The sequence below is a fragment of the Neovison vison genome, chromosome 2, assembly GCF_020171115.1.
Source record: "Neovison vison isolate M4711 chromosome 2, ASM_NN_V1, whole genome shotgun sequence".
Lineage (NCBI taxonomy): Eukaryota > Metazoa > Chordata > Mammalia > Carnivora > Mustelidae > Neogale > Neogale vison.
Genome location: NC_058092.1, coordinates 33,551,695 through 33,566,936, shown reverse-complemented (window position 1 = coordinate 33,566,936; position 15,242 = coordinate 33,551,695). Strand labels below are relative to the sequence as shown.

The window sequence follows — 15,242 nt, the reverse complement described above, 5'->3', positions numbered from 1 at the left end:
GGCGCCTGGGTGGCTCAGTGGGTTAAGCCACTGCCTTCGGCTCAGGTCATGATCCCAGGGTCCTAGGATCGAGTCCCGCATCAGGCTCTCTGCTCAGCCGGGAGCCTGCTTCCCCCTCTCTCTGTCTCTTCCTGCCTCTCTGCCTACTTGTGATCTCTCTGTGTCAAATAAATAAATAAATTCTTTAAAAAAAAAAAAAAAAAAAAAGGGCGCCTGGGTGGCTCGGTGGGTTAAGCCGCTGCCTTCGGCTCAGGTCATAATCTCAGGGTCCTGGGATCGAGTCCCGCATCGGGCTCTCTGCTCAGCAGGGAGCCTGCTTCCTCCTCTCTCTCTCTGCCTGCCTCTCTGCCTACTTGTGATCTCTGTCAAATAAATAAATAAAATCTATTAAAAAAAAGATGTTTAACATCATTAATCATGAAGGGAATACAAATCAAAAATACAATGAGATATCACTCCACACCCACTAGGATGGCTATGATCAAAAGCAGATAGTAACAGGTGTTGTCAAAGATGGGGAGAAACTGGAGCTCTCATTTGCTACTAGTGGGAAAACAAAATGGTGCAGCCTCTTTGTAAACCAGTCTGGCAATCCGTCAAAAGGTTAAACATAGAGTTAACATGTAACCCAGCAATTCCATTCCAAATATATATACTTAAGAGAAATGAAACTCCATGCCCACATAAAATCTTATAAAAGAATTTTAGGGGCACCTGGGTGGCTCAGTGGGTTAAGCCGCTGCCTTCGGCTCAGGTCATGATCTCAGGGTCCTGGGATCAAGCCCCGCATCGGGCTCTCTGCTCATCAGGGAGCCTGCTTCCTCCTCTCTCTCTCTGCCTGCCTCTCCATCTACTTGTGATTTCTCTCTGTCAAATAAATAAATAAAATCTTTAAAAAAAAAAAATGAATTTTAGAACAGCATTGTTTATAGCAGCCAAAAAGTGGGAAAAACCCAAATGGCCATCAACTGAAACATGGATCGACTTTATGGTGTAAATGAAATATTATTCAGTCATAAATGGAATATTATTTGGTCATAAAAAGGAATGAAGTACTGATGCATGTTACAACATGGGTAAATCTTAAATACATTATACAAACAAAAGGAACCAGTCACAGATGACTTCATATTGTATGATGCCATTCACAGAAGATGTCCAGAACAGGCAAATCCATCAAGAGAGAAAGCAGAATAGTAGTTGCCTAGGTCTGGGAGGACAAGGAGAATGGGCAGTGATGGTTAACAGGTACCATCGTTCTTTTTGGAATCTTGAAAATGTTTTAAAATTGATCATGGTGGGGAGCCTGCTTCTCCCTCTCCCTGCTATTCTGCCTACTTGGGCTCTCTCTCTCACTCTCTCTCTCTAATTAATAAATAAATAAAATCTTGAAAAAAGATTGATCACGGTGATAGTAGCACAACTCTGTAAAGACACTAAAAACGATGGAATTACTCACTTTCAGTGGAAGAAATGTAAGGTATGTGAATTCTATCTCAATAAAGTTATTATAAAAAAATAAACAGAAGCAGAGAGAGTCCTTGACCTGTGCCTAAAACCCAGCTTTCATACTGTAACCTCCATGTGTTATGTTCTTTGGTTCTTCCAGCCACCTTGTGGTAAAGGAATAACCTCCATTTGAAAGATATTATGAGGGCACCTGGGTGGATCAGTGTGTTAAGGCCTCAGCCTTCAGCTCAGGTCATGATCTCAGGTTCCTGGGATCAAGCCCCACATCGGGCTCTGTGCTCAGCAGGGAGCCTGCTTCCCTTCCTCTCTCTCTGCCTACTTGTGATCTCTGTGTGTCAAATGAATAAATAAAATCTTAAAAAAAAAAGAAAGCTATTATGATTGTGTGTGATCTGGTATCAAATCAGACCCTACCTCCACAAAAGAAAAAGGAAGCCAGTTTAAATGCCTATAGAGTGTAAGGTGCTACACCAGGCTCTTCGCAAACATTATCTTGTTTAATCCTGAGGCACCCTATAAAGAAAATGTTATAGCATCATTTGACAGATAAAGAAACCCAGGCTCAGACAGATATAAGCCTTATACCTTAAGACATACAGCATTGATATACTAAAACAGGATTTGAAACCAGCTCTGTTGGACTTCATTGCTTCTGTCCTTTCCCCTATGCCACCCGTGGCTCCCAGGATCTGAATCCTGTATCCCTGATACTGAGTGCTCCTACCTGCCCTCCTCCCCAGCCCCATGCTGCTAGATTGGTGCGTGTTTCCTGTCCATTTCTCTCACCAGCCAGACTGTCTCCACTCGCACTGTATACAGAAAGAACAAAGAGCTAGTCTTGGTGCCACAGCCAGCTGGCCTGATTCCCCAGGAGAAGGAATTCCAGTGCCAGAGAAGCCTGCCTGTGTCTATGGAAACCCCAGAAAATCTAGAGGAAGAGGGGAAAAAACGAAACACTCCTCAGCCAGAGATGTCTGCCCAGTCTGCTGGGGGAGACCCTGAGAAGGGCAGGAAGGGCATCGTCCTCCATGGGAGCTCCTGGCCAGAATCCCGACCTTGGACAGATGTACAGTGGAACAGAAGGCTCACGGTGGGACAATAGTAGGACCAGACATTTCTCTGGTAGGAGCAGTCAGGTACTCTGACCTGGGCGAGGATCCCGGACACTGGCCTTCCAAAGAAGCCCAGACACATTAGCCTCAATCCCCACTCATTTCCTGGAAGATTGTTCCAGCAGGTTTGGGATGGCCCAAGGCTCCCACAACCCCACCTCCCCACTGGTACCCAGGGGCTGGGGACTGATCTGGGAGAAGGGGTTTTCCCTCAGAAGGAAGACAGTCCAGGAGGAAGATGAGGCCAGGTATGGGACTGAGTCATCCTGGTCTTTTCACCATGAGGGCAGGGCTTCTCTGCTTGGCCCAGCCCTGGGGGCAGGCTGGTGGGACGTGGCCAGCCACTCCTGGAGTGGAGCTAGCTCTTCATAAGGAGAGGGAGAGCTGCCCCAGACTCAGTAGGAACTGCACGGCCATGACCAAGATGAGGGGTAAGTGTGGTGCCCCCTCAAAGTCTGAGAGTGAGGCACCTGAGGGTTGAATGTTGGATGCTGAAACAAGGCAAGGAACTAGATGGAGGGAGGGAGTGGAGATGGGCCAGAGGAGGAGTCTGGGCATGGAGCCATATGGACTGAGACAGGACAGGGCTAGATCAGGGGTTGCACATAGGTCCAGGTGTTGAAAGTGAGTCAAGAGAATGGGTACAGGTCTGGATGATGAGTCTGGGGGTTGGACCCATTCAAGGAGAAGGAGAATGGGGCCTGAGACAGGAATGGTGGTAGCTCAGGGAGATGGGAGAGTTTGTCAGGTTAGAATAGATTTGGGAGGTTGAGGTAAGCCTGGAAGGTGGGGAGAGTGGGTGAGGGTTGGGGAATCTCTGCCATGGTGTGTGGTCACCCTCTCTTCTTTTCCGAGGAGTCACCCCAGCAGAAGGCTCTCCTGGGATTTGGAAGGGCCTGCACGGGGAGCCCGCTGGGTCTCCTGCCCCTCTTCAGGGGAGGCCCCTGAAGATCTCTTTCCTTCTGTGTGCCTCCTGTGTCCAGCATGGACAAAGGCTGGACTAAGGGGGTTCTCACCCACCCAAAAATCCTAGGGCTAGTGCAAGGGGGTACAGTGCATCACAACTCCCGGCTATTCCCCTTCAGAGCAAGTGACACTCAGGAAACCACGCAGGCTCTTGTTGCAGACTCCCAAGTGAATTCTCTGTGCACCAGAGTGGTTAATTGTGGAGACGAAAACCACGTCACTCTGGACTTGTTGCACGTTACATATTAACTATGGTTTCCTGTCTTGGCTGCACATAAATCGCTGGAGCGATTTGAAAAAATACCGTGAGGCTGGAGAAGAGCAATGGGCCTGCCAAGATCCCATGGGGCACTGGTGATGCCACTGAGAAACTGGCCACAATCCCCCCCAAAGAGAAGGTTGCCTCACATACTCCAGCTTCCACACACCCATCCTCTCACAAACGCACACATTCTCCAAGAACACAGACACCCTCTGGCTCTGCCACCCAGCCTCACACTCAAACACACTCACAGAATCCCACACAAGAACACCAGCAACCACATTCCCTCTCAAACTCCAGCAAACGCACACATGTCACGCACACTCTTCAGACCCAGGCCACACACACCCACCTCCCTGTCCCATACAGATTCATCCACACATCTGCTCAGGGGCCCGCACCACGCCACAGACACCCCTTCTCCCACGAAATCACAGATGATGCACAGTCTAAGAGGGCAACAATCACAAATTCACAATTACTGCAACTTACATCACAGACAGGCTCACACACACACTCACCAGCAGAAGCGGGCATATTCACATTCAGAGATGACCCTGTACACACTCATGAGTTTCCAATCACGTGCACATACATGAACACAGCATTCACGTCTACTGTCATACAGTTAACACCAGCACGGCTCACCCATACATCCGTACCCCACACAACACAATTGCCACCACATAGACACAAGCAGAATAGACATGTTTACAACCACACATTTGATAGATACTGCCTGACCTCACCACCCCCCTCATTCACACAGCCAAGCTCATCCTGGGTAGGGCAGGACACAGAGCCTGAGTCCCAGAAAGGCAGCCCTCAATTCCCTTCTCTACCACAGGAATCCTGATCCTGGGGCTCCTGATGGCTACTTCCAGCTGCCTTGGCTTCTTGGAGGACCTGTTCAAGTGCTTTCAGGACCCCGAATATGAGTCCATCCTCGTCACTGCACAGAAGGGGCTCCACACCTCCCCGCTGCCCAAGCGCGTGGTAGTAGTGGGAGCTGGCATGTCAGGCCTAGTGGCGGCCAAGGCCCTACAGGATGCTGGCCACCAGGTGAGCAGATCTTGGAGGGCTTCAATCCTTTGCCTCCGGTTTGCTTTCTTGGGTGGAAAAAAAAAAAGAGAGAGAGAGAAAATACAGCCAATTCTTAGATGGCTGCTCCTAACTGGCTGGGTCTCTTAGCCCTTAGTTACGTTCCTCACAACTCCTGAGACTTGACCCTAACTTCACTTACGTTCTCATGGGAACAAAAGTGGAGAAGAGTTACACTAACAAGAAAAGGTTAAGAGGCACTCAGTCCCCCACCCCCACAGAGCATTCTGCCCCACTTACATTACTCAGGACCTTGCCAGCCTCCTTCTGGTTATCCTGCACATTCAGGGAACCCACTGCTGGGAATTCCAGACTAGAACCTATGGCAAGAAGGAGATGGGTGTACAAGGTGGGAGAAGGGAAAGCATGATGCTGGGGAAAACAGCATGTTCTTTGGACCCCAGGTAACCATCCTGGAAACCAGCAACCGCATCGGGGGTCGAGTTAGCACAATCAGGAACAAGGAGGAGGGCTGGTACCATGAACTGGGGCCCATGCGAATCCCAGAGTCCCACAGGTAAGTCCCAGGGAAGGAATGGGCAAAAGGTAAGCAAGAGGAAATAGGTGGTGGAAAGGGGGGAGGGGAGGGAGGGGAGGGGAGGGACCCTGGGCCACCATGTCAGAGCTTCTCAGATCTGCTGTCTCCTGTGGTTCAATCATGCAAGTTGGGACAAACACCGGTCTCCCATTTGACAGGGAAGACTGAGTCTCAGAGCCCAGAAAGATGTAAGCCCCAAACTAATAATAATAGTTACCATTAATTCATCAAATTGTGTACTTCAAATATGGACAGCTTCTTACATTGACAATTATATCCCATTAGCCTACAAACTAATAATAATTAATAATCCCATCAGCTGCATTTTTCGAGCACCTCTATGTGTGAAGTGCCCTGCTGAATGCCACAGGTGCATTATTTCATCTGATCCTCTTATCTTTCCCAGTTACAAATCAAGAAACTAGCCTCAGAGGTATTAAATGACTCACCCAAGGTTCTCCTAGGAGAAAGTGACAGAGCTCCTCTTCAAAATCAAGGAGGCAACTGGCCCAAAAACGTATGCTCAACCCCTACGCTCTAACTGGCTCCTGGAACAGAATCCAGCCCCTGGTTCTGAAGTTTCTAAGACAAAAGAGGTCCTTTGCCTAGTGTCCCATGTACCTGACTACATGGGACAGGACTGCTTTTTTGCCTTAAGTGTAAACTGAACCCAAGACTTGCCTCCAAATGCCACCAAAAACAAAAACAAAAGGAACTAACCCAAACTAGATTTGGCCTCAACTTCCTTAAAAATGGAAGATAGGATTTCAAATACTGTCTGAGACCAAAGGCCTTGGTCTCTACTTAAAATCCCATACTTGGGGATTTCCTACAGGGCATTCCTTGGGGAATGGGTAAACTCTGTCCTTGCAATTTTCCTTGGGGCAAAAACAGAAGGAAGAGAATGAATACCACAACAGGAGGAAGCAGGGTTAGAGTTGAGGAAACAGACTGAGCTCCCTTGGCACATGAAGGAACTGGTTTCCCTGGAAATGGCTTCTATAGTGAGGACAGCAGGAATGAGGTGTCACTGGTAGAGGAGCCATGTCATCCCTGTTTCTGCATCAGGCTGATTCACACCTACATCAAGAAGCTTGGCCTGAAGCTGAACAAGTTCATACAGTATGATGGCAACACCTGGTACCTCATCAACGGACGACGCCATCGTAGCAAGGAGGTCCAGGACCATCCAGAGATCCTGGGCTATTCCTTGAGCCCAACAGAGGAGGGCAAAAGCCCTACAAAGCTCTTCCACCAGTCCATTGCCAAGGTACCTTCTGCCTCACTCCTACTAGGGTTGGGAAAGAACAAATTCTGGCCCAAGAAAAGAACAAATTCTGGCAAGTTAGTGGAAAGACCCAGTGACCTGGTCCCATCTAGCACTCTTGTGATGGGTCTCTCCTCTAACGTCCCCTAAGAATGCTGCCACTCTGTCCTAGTGCCCCAAGCCATCTTTTCCCCATCCCTCTTGGTCCAATGGCTCACTGCTTAATGGTGATAATAGAAGGAAAGGGAATCACCAGATAACCCAATCCTTGGTAATGAATCAATCTTCTTGAATTACAGTGAATGTCTCCCCCTTAAATTTTAGTCTCCAAACATCCTTCAATGAAGGGGAGACTTGGGAGGAAAAAAGAACATTTAGGAGATCTTGGAAGCATCGTTTCCCTGGTCTTTCCATCCCCTATCTCTGTGTCCCCCCCACTTTAAAAGGACATCCAGAGAATGCCAGAGTCCTACCACTGGTTCTATGGCTTCAATCTGAGCTGCCTCCCCTTTCTCCCCTTTCACAGGTCAAAGAAAATTCTGAAAATTTCAACTGCAGTCAACTGCTGTCCTTTTATGATTCTTACTCCACCAAGGTACATGAGGCACATAAATCCCAAGAGAGGGGTGGAGGGGGTCTGTGCCCAGCCTAGCCCCCTGGGGTTGTCTCCTGATGACCAGAAACTTTTCGTCCCACCACCAAAGACTTCACCTTCCTGGAGTCCAGTGCTGCCCCTCGCCTGCCCTAGACCCCTGCTGAAGCCCCTTCCTACATGCTGGGCCCCCCATCTGAACCTTCCACCTCCCCACAGGCTTACTTGGTGAAGGAAGGAGAACTGAGCGAAGGAGCAGTAAAGATGATCGGAACTGTGATGAATGAGGATTCTGGATACTATAAGTCCCTCCTAGAGTCCCTGCGGAGTAGCATCATCTTCTCCCAAAGTAACAAGTAAGGCCAACTGGGACCAGGGCTGGAATCTGCCCTTCCTCTAACCCTCAGAGCAAAGAAATGGAACTACGGTTCCTGAATAGACACTATGTACCAGTCACAATGACACTTTCCAAAAACTGTCCCATTGAATCACCTGGAAGATTGGTACTATTATTCAGACCCATTTTACAGGCGAGGATGCTGAGGCTCAGAGGAGTTCTATAATTTACTCAAGTTCACATAATGGGTGAAAGCTGGAGCCAGAATCCACACCCAGGTCTGTGGGGCTCCTCCTGGGATCCAGGACTGCATGGTAGCTGAATCCATGGGCTATGGGTCTATGCTATGTATGCCATTCTGGGAAAGTCCCTCTCCATCAGGTATCAGTTTCCCAAAGTATAAAATTAAACAATGATCCCTCTCTCCCAGAGACTAGTTAAGGAGACATATATGAAGCATCCAACATGGCTTCAGGAAGCTAGTTTCCTTCTAGGCCCAGGGCCCCTACACTCACCATCTGCCCTCCCCCTCACCCCTGCAGCTTTTCTGAGATCACCGGTGGCTTCGACCAGCTCCCCAAAGCCCTCGGTGCTACCCTGAAGACTGGAACCATCCGCCTGGGCTCCAGCGTGGAGACGGTAGTGAGGGATGGGTCCAAGGTCCGGGTTTCCTACCGGGTGGGCAAGCCCGGTTCAGTGCTGAACCACCTCAATGCGGACTTTGTCATCCTTACGGCCTCAGCCAAGGCCACACGCCTCATCACCTTTAAGCCACCACTCTCCCAAGATAAGAGGGAAGCACTCCGCTTGGTGCATTACACCAGTGCCACCAAGGTGATCCTGACCTGTGAGGAGCCCTTCTGGGAGAGGGATGGCATCCGAGGTGGGTACTCTGTCACCGACCGGCCCTCGCGCTACATCTACTATCCCAGCCACAGCTTCCCCAATGGCAAGAGCATCCTGCTGGCCTCCTACACCGTGGATGATGACTCCCTCTTCTTCACCTCCCTAACACATGAGCAGATAGTGGATGTGGTCCTGGAGGACCTGGCGGCTGTGCACCAGATACCCAAGGATGAGCTGCGGCGTATATGCCCCTCTTCTGCGGCCAAACGCTGGTCTCTGGACCCCCTCACCTTGGGCGCCTTTGCTGAGTTCACACCCTACCAATTTATTGACTATTCACAGGAGCTCTTCAAGCCCGAGGGCCGCATCCACTTTGCAGGCGAGCACACCTGCACGCCTCATGGCTGGATAGACACTGCCATCAAGTCCGGCCTGCGGGCAGCCAGGAATATCCAGGCCGCTGTGGATAAGGAGGCCACGGGAGAGCAGAAGACCTTCCCTAACACCCAGAACCAGGTCTAACCCAGAAAGAAATCCCCAAGGGAACCTGGCAGGAAAAGTGCTGGGAGGTAGGAGCTGGAGGCAGAGACCCAGGAGAGAGGTCACCATTCATCCCCCTGATCCACAAGCAAGAATCCCAAAATGCCAAAGAATCAGCTGGCAAGTCCACAATGAATCACACCCTTTCCTATTTCTCTCCCATGCCCGGCCTTGAGGAGGGAAGCAACGGAGTCAGCGTATATGGAGCATAAGGAACAAATCAAGGATGGTAAACACTAGCATCAGCTGTAGGCTTGGATTACAAGCAAAAGGGAAACGCTCCAATAAACCCAAATTTCTGTCATATACAACTAGAAGCTTCTGAAGGAACAAACCCCAAACCGCAGCAATGTTAAACCCATAGTGCACGTAAACCCCATTATTGGGTGCCTGAGCTGGGGGCCTCACATCTTGGCCCAACATGGAGTCTAGATGGATGGGAGAGTTATGGGCTCTTCTCTGTTCTTTTTGAGTTTGCAAGAGCAGGATCTTGGCTTCCCAGAGACACCTCCTGACCCTCCTGGAGACTTTTCTTCTCCACCCTTACCTCCCCATCACCAACCAGACACACCTCCCCACCTCTGCCTATCCAGCCGACACATCTCCCTGGGAGGAGACAAAATTCATTCTCCATACTCCCCTCTGCTCTTCTTTAACAGAAGGGTCCTGTCCTTCCAGACCCAGGTAACTTATTACCCCTCCCCAAATCCTCTCTTAACAGCCACACCCAAACCCCAGGGATCTTTCTCTCTCTTAAACCTCCACACTTCCTCCTTAGAGTCCTAAATGTTTGGACTGTGGGTCTTCTTATGTTGTTACACAATTACTTTGTGAGAGGGCATATTACCTGCCCATCTACCCCGAGAGCCCCAAGTGCTGGGATCATATCACGTATGCTTTGGTTAATTTTCCCCCAAAACACTACGTATATGCTCTTTCCCTCACCCTCTCAATAAAAATTCATTTTGCATCTACCATACATCGGGCAACGTGCTGAATGCCAGATACAAAGAATAAGCAAAGTTATGCAGTTGAATCCAACCTCCAACCCTACCTGGGACCCCATACCTCCAATGATCAGCTCCCAAACACAGCTCATTTTTTATCCCAATTTCTTGGGTATTTGGGCCCAATCATGCAAAAGGAAGAAGTAAGTAGAAGGGTACTCCCTTTTCTTGGAGAATATTTCTACCAGGGTGGCCCTGGAAGACTCTGAAGACCAGCATGATGCAGGTAATGTTATGTCTTGAGACTGGCACATTGCGTGGAAGGAAGGGAATAGAGAAACAGGACTCACATTTCCTTACTGCATTGTTAAAATCCCAGCTGGCTTTTTCTGGTTTTTTACTCACCCCTATATTAGTCAGGGCCTTTTCGGTTACAGGTGCTGGAAACCAAACTCAGAAATGAAAGGTTTTAGCTCACCTATCTGGAAAGTCCAGGGTAAAGCTCACTTCATCCAGGCCGACTGGGTTTAGGAGTTAATTCATTGTCATTAAGGTTCTCTCTCTTTCCGCTTCTTGACCCTTAGCTAACTCAGTTTCCGTATTGAGTTAAATAATGTTCCCCCCAAAATTCATTTCCACACCCCCAAACCTGTGAATGTGATCTTATTTGGAAATGGGGTCTTAGCAGATTTAATCAAGTTAAGATGAGGTCTGTACTGTAGTAGGGTGGACCCTAATCCAATAACGGTATCCTGAGAAGAGGGAAGTTTGGACAGAGACACACACAGAAGGAAGACTGCCATGTGAGGATGGAGGCAGGTGGAAGTGATGCGTCTACAAGACAAGGAATGCAAACGATTGCCAGCTACCTCCAAATGCCAGGAGAGAGGCATGGAAGAGATTCTTCCTCAGAACTACTAGAAAGAACTGACCCGGGTGACACCTTGATTTTGAACTTCTTTGAGTACCGTAAGAAAATAAATTTTTGCTGTTTGAAGCCATCGGATTGTGTAGTAATTTGTTATGGCAGCCCTAGCAAACTAATACAGCCTCCTTCCTTGTTCTGGCAACAAAATGTTCTGAATCCATTTGGAGGTCAGAAGCAACTCCAAGGTTGTATCTTCATAGGTGGTCATCCAAGGGGAAAGAAAGGGTTCTTCTCTCCCAATGCATTTTTTTAATTTATTTATTTTCAGTGTAACAGAATTCATTGTTTATGCACCACACCCAGTGCTCCATGCAATATGTGCCCTCCGTAATACCCACCACCTAGCTCCCCCAACCTCCCACCCCCCACCCCTTCAAAACCCTCAGATTGTTTTTCAGAGTCCATAGTCCCTCATGGTTCATCTCCCCTTCCAATTACCCTCAACTCCCTTCTCCTCTCCATCTCCCCATGTCCTCCATGTTATTTGTTATGCTCCACAAATAAGTGAAACCATATGATAATTGACTCTGTCTGCTTGACTTAGTTCACTCAGCATAATCTCTTCCAGTCCCGTCCATGTTGATACAAAAATTGGGTATTCATCCTTTCCGATGGAGGCATAATACTCCATAGTATATATGGACCACATCTTCCTTACCCATATTTCCGTTGAAGGGCGTCTTGGTTCTTTCCACGGTTTGGCGACTGTGGCCATTGCTGCTATAAACGTTGGGGTACAGATGGCCCTTCTTTTCACTACATCTGTATCTTTGGGGTAAATACCCAGCAGTGCAATTGCAGGGTCATAGGGAAGCTCTATTTTTAATTTCTTAAGGAATATCCACACTGTTTACCAAAGTGGCTGTACCAACTTGCATTCCCACCAACAGTGTAAGAGGGTTCCCCTTTCTCCACATTCTCTCCATCACATGTTATTTCCTGTCTTGCTAATTTTGGCCATTCTAACTGGTGTAAGGTGGTATCTCAATGTGGTTTTAATTTGAATTTCCCTGATGGCTAGTGATGATGAACATTTTTTCAAGTGTCTGATAGCCTTCCAATGCATTTTTTAAAAGTATTTTCACATTACCTGTCCACCAGCTGGATCAGGAGCCCACTCCTTGGCGTAGAAAGTTTGTCTTGTGACTGGCAGCCCCAGCCACCAGTGGAAGAGGAGAGAAAGGACCATCTCTTAAGAAGAGTATTCGGGGCAGATAAAAACAACAGATGTACACTACAAATGGCAACTCCTCCAGACCCCAGGGTTGGGCTAAAAGATGCTGCAGATAGCCACGCTAGATAAAGAACCAGACTACCTCCTTTGTTTCAGAGATCTCCATTGACTTTGGTAACTGACCATTTGGGCCATGTGTCTTTCATCTTCCTAAGCTTTAAATTCCTGCTTTTCTGTCTTAAATTCACCAAAAAAGAGTATGCCTATAAAACCTAGTTTCCCGGGATGCCTGGGTGGCTCAGTTGGTTGGACGACTGCCTTCGGCTCAGGGCGTGATCCTGCAGTCCCGGGATCGAGTCCCACATCAGGCTCCCAGCTCCATGGGGGAGTCTGCTTTGCTCTCTGACCTTCTCCTCGCTCATGCTCTCTCTCACTGTCTCTCTCTCTCAAATAAATAAATAAAATCTTTAAAAAAAAAAAAAAAAAACCTAGTTTCCCCACCCTCAACCTCAATAAAAACAGAACTCCAGGCCCATGTGTGCCCTCTATCTGCAACTTTCCTATGTGGACCCAGGTGTGCTGTGTAATTCCCAGGTCTTATAAGAAATAAATCTTTATTTTTTCAACGTTTCCTGGTGCTTGTTACTGAAAGGTGCCTTATAATCGTAAGAACCACAAGGGTCAATCCAGTCACAACACTGGTTTGGAAAGGGGAAATGTCTGCGGGAACCTCTCCAGGGCCAGTGAGTGCCTCCTGGCATTTCTAGCCAACACTGACAGATTGAGACTGGCACAAAGCAGAGACACATGACTCCCAGGATCTGGATGGGAGCATTAGGCAGAAAACAAAAATGTTCAGAAATACCAGAGGACTATCTTTGGGGACACACAGCTGCTACTCAGAGTTCTTGATGAAAAACAATAGAAACCAAGTCTGAGTGACTTAAGTTGAAGAGGAACTTGACCTGTTGCTGTCAGAATGAGTTCTCAACTGTCCACTGCTTCTTTGTGTCATTTCCCTCAGACTCAAAGTACCAGATGGGAGCATCCAATTGGCTGAGTTGAGGGCGGTGCTCACTCCCCGCCTGGGGGTCAGGGAGAACAAGCAGCCAATACCACTCTGTCTTTTGAGGTGGGAGGGGAGGCACTGTCTTCCCTCAAACCTTACTGTGCTGGGTTCCCCAGGCATAGGGAATAAGTGATGACGCTGGCAACCATAAGACAGAAGTCAAGGTAAGGCCCAAACTGATGATGGGGCACAGAACACCGCTACTACATTAGCCATTGCATACTCTAAGCCTCAACCAGTCAACAAGGACAGCACCCACAACATCACGGGTGAAGGGATTAGAGATTGTGCTTGAAAGTCACCTGGAGGGTCTGTGTACAGAGCATATGCAATAAGTCCTTGCACTTTAATGCTCTGAGAGAGGAGTTATTCCCAATTTCAAGATGAGGACACTGAGGTTTAGTAGGGCTGAGGGACTTGCTGAAGGTTTGACCGTGCCTGGCTCAGAGAGGATTTGCAGCCAGGACTGCCTGACTCAGAAGTCTAGCTCTTTCCACAGCACAACATTGCTGGTCTAGCAGAAAGAGGAATGACTGGCCTGAAGGAGATAGGGCAAAATCCAAATCAACAGACGCTGAAGAAGGCAAGGTGGCAGGAGCTCCATGAAGGCCTAGAAGAGTGTGGGTAGAATGGACCACCTCTCTGGGTGATACATTATTCCTAGAATGTGACACTCCCTTATTTTCTTTCCTACATGCTTTCTTGAAAAGGGAAAAAAGGATGGTGTTACAGCTCATCAAATCAACAGCCTCTCTACAGATCTCTGCTTCAAATTGCAGTAAGCTGCTTTTTTATCTCATGTATCAAGATCTGAGAACACTATAGAAGTGTGAGCACATTTAACAGTATATGTAACATAAACCTTAACAGAGGTTTGAGCAGTTGAGAATGACTCAATAACTATTAAGAGGTGAAAGCACGCCCCATACCTCCCCAAAATGCACCGGCCACACAATCTATTTGGAGGTCTAACTTCTGATCATTTCAGGCTGAAGCTCACTTGGGAGCATGGAGCACCTTGAACAAAACCTCACTTGGGAGTCCCTGGGCATGACATCTTCTCTTTCTGCCCACAGACATCTTCTTAGAACCTATAAGGACATCAAGGATCAGGTTCCAGAACTCTGATGAAGAAGGAGGGCTGGAACTTAGAGCTGGGCCCCTTGGATGCTAAGAACCCACTAATCAGCCCCAGGAAAAAGGGTGAAGCAGGAGGGGCAGAGAAGGAAGAGGAATTGGACCCTGCCAGGAGCAACAACTCAGCCCCTCTACAACTTCCTTTTCCAAGCCATTTTGTATTCATCACTGAATGTTAGTCGTCCTTTGACAGACAAGGAATTCAAGCCCCAAGAGTGAGATGGATCCAGTATGCAAGTGGAAGAGTTCAGACCAGATGATAGTAAGAATAGCCTTCACTACTCAGTCTCCACTTGCAGGTACTGAGCTAGAACCATACATTCATTTTCTAACTTAAAAACAAAACAAAACAAAAAAACCCTCTATGAAGTAGACACCATTATCATCTCCATTTTATAAATGAAAGAATTAAGAGCTAGAAAAGTTATTTTTCTAGAAGTTCCTCAAATGACCAAACATAGTTTCCATACAACTCAAAATTCTATTCCGAGGGTAAGAAATGAAAATATGCATGCACATAGAAACTTGTACTCGAATGTTTACAGCAGCATTATATTCATACTAGCCAAAAGTAGGATTGCCTGGGTGGTTCTGTCGGTTGGACATCTAACTCTTTATTTTGGCTCATGTCATGATCTCAGGGCTGCAAGATCGAGCCCCATGTCAGGCTCCAAGCCCAGCATGGAGCCTGCTTAGGATTCTCTTTCTCCTTCTGCCCCCACCTCCACTTGTGCTGGATCAATCTCTCTCTCTCTCTCTCTAATAAATATTTAAAATTTTTAAAAAATAAATAAATAGGGGTACCTGGGTGGCTCAGTGGGTTAAAGCCTCTGCCTTCAGCTTGGGTCATGATCCCATGGTCCTGGGATTGAGCCCTGCATCGGGCTCACTTCTTAACAGGGAGCCTGCTTCCTCCTCTCTCCCTCTGCCTGCCTGCCTGTCTACTTGTGATCCCT

At 47.9% G+C, this 15,242-nt stretch overlaps 1 protein-coding gene across 1 annotated transcript; it reads left to right on the top strand.

The window, feature by feature from the left end:
- The first annotated feature begins 2,982 nt into the window (after positions 1-2,982).
- On the top strand, positions 2,983-10,979 carry LOC122899845 (L-amino-acid oxidase-like). Its single transcript, XM_044237997.1, has 7 exons — positions 2,983-3,013; positions 4,658-4,872; positions 5,316-5,428; positions 6,518-6,719; positions 7,243-7,311; positions 7,528-7,664; positions 8,188-10,979. Exons 1-7 carry the CDS (start codon positions 2,998-3,000, stop codon positions 9,011-9,013), a joined length of 1,578 nt encoding a protein of 525 aa, XP_044093932.1. The 5' UTR covers positions 2,983-2,997; the 3' UTR covers positions 9,014-10,979.
- Positions 10,980-15,242: the final 4,263 nt, after the last annotated feature.

Bases quoted from the DNA above. Each gene is read 5' to 3' on its own strand.
- LOC122899845 (XM_044237997.1), top strand. The intron at 7,312-7,527 runs GTACATGAGGCA...ACCTCCCCACAG, and splicing joins ATGATTCTTACTCCACCAAG to GCTTACTTGGTGAAGGAAGG. The intron at 7,665-8,187 runs GTAAGGCCAACT...TCACCCCTGCAG, and splicing joins ATCTTCTCCCAAAGTAACAA to CTTTTCTGAGATCACCGGTG.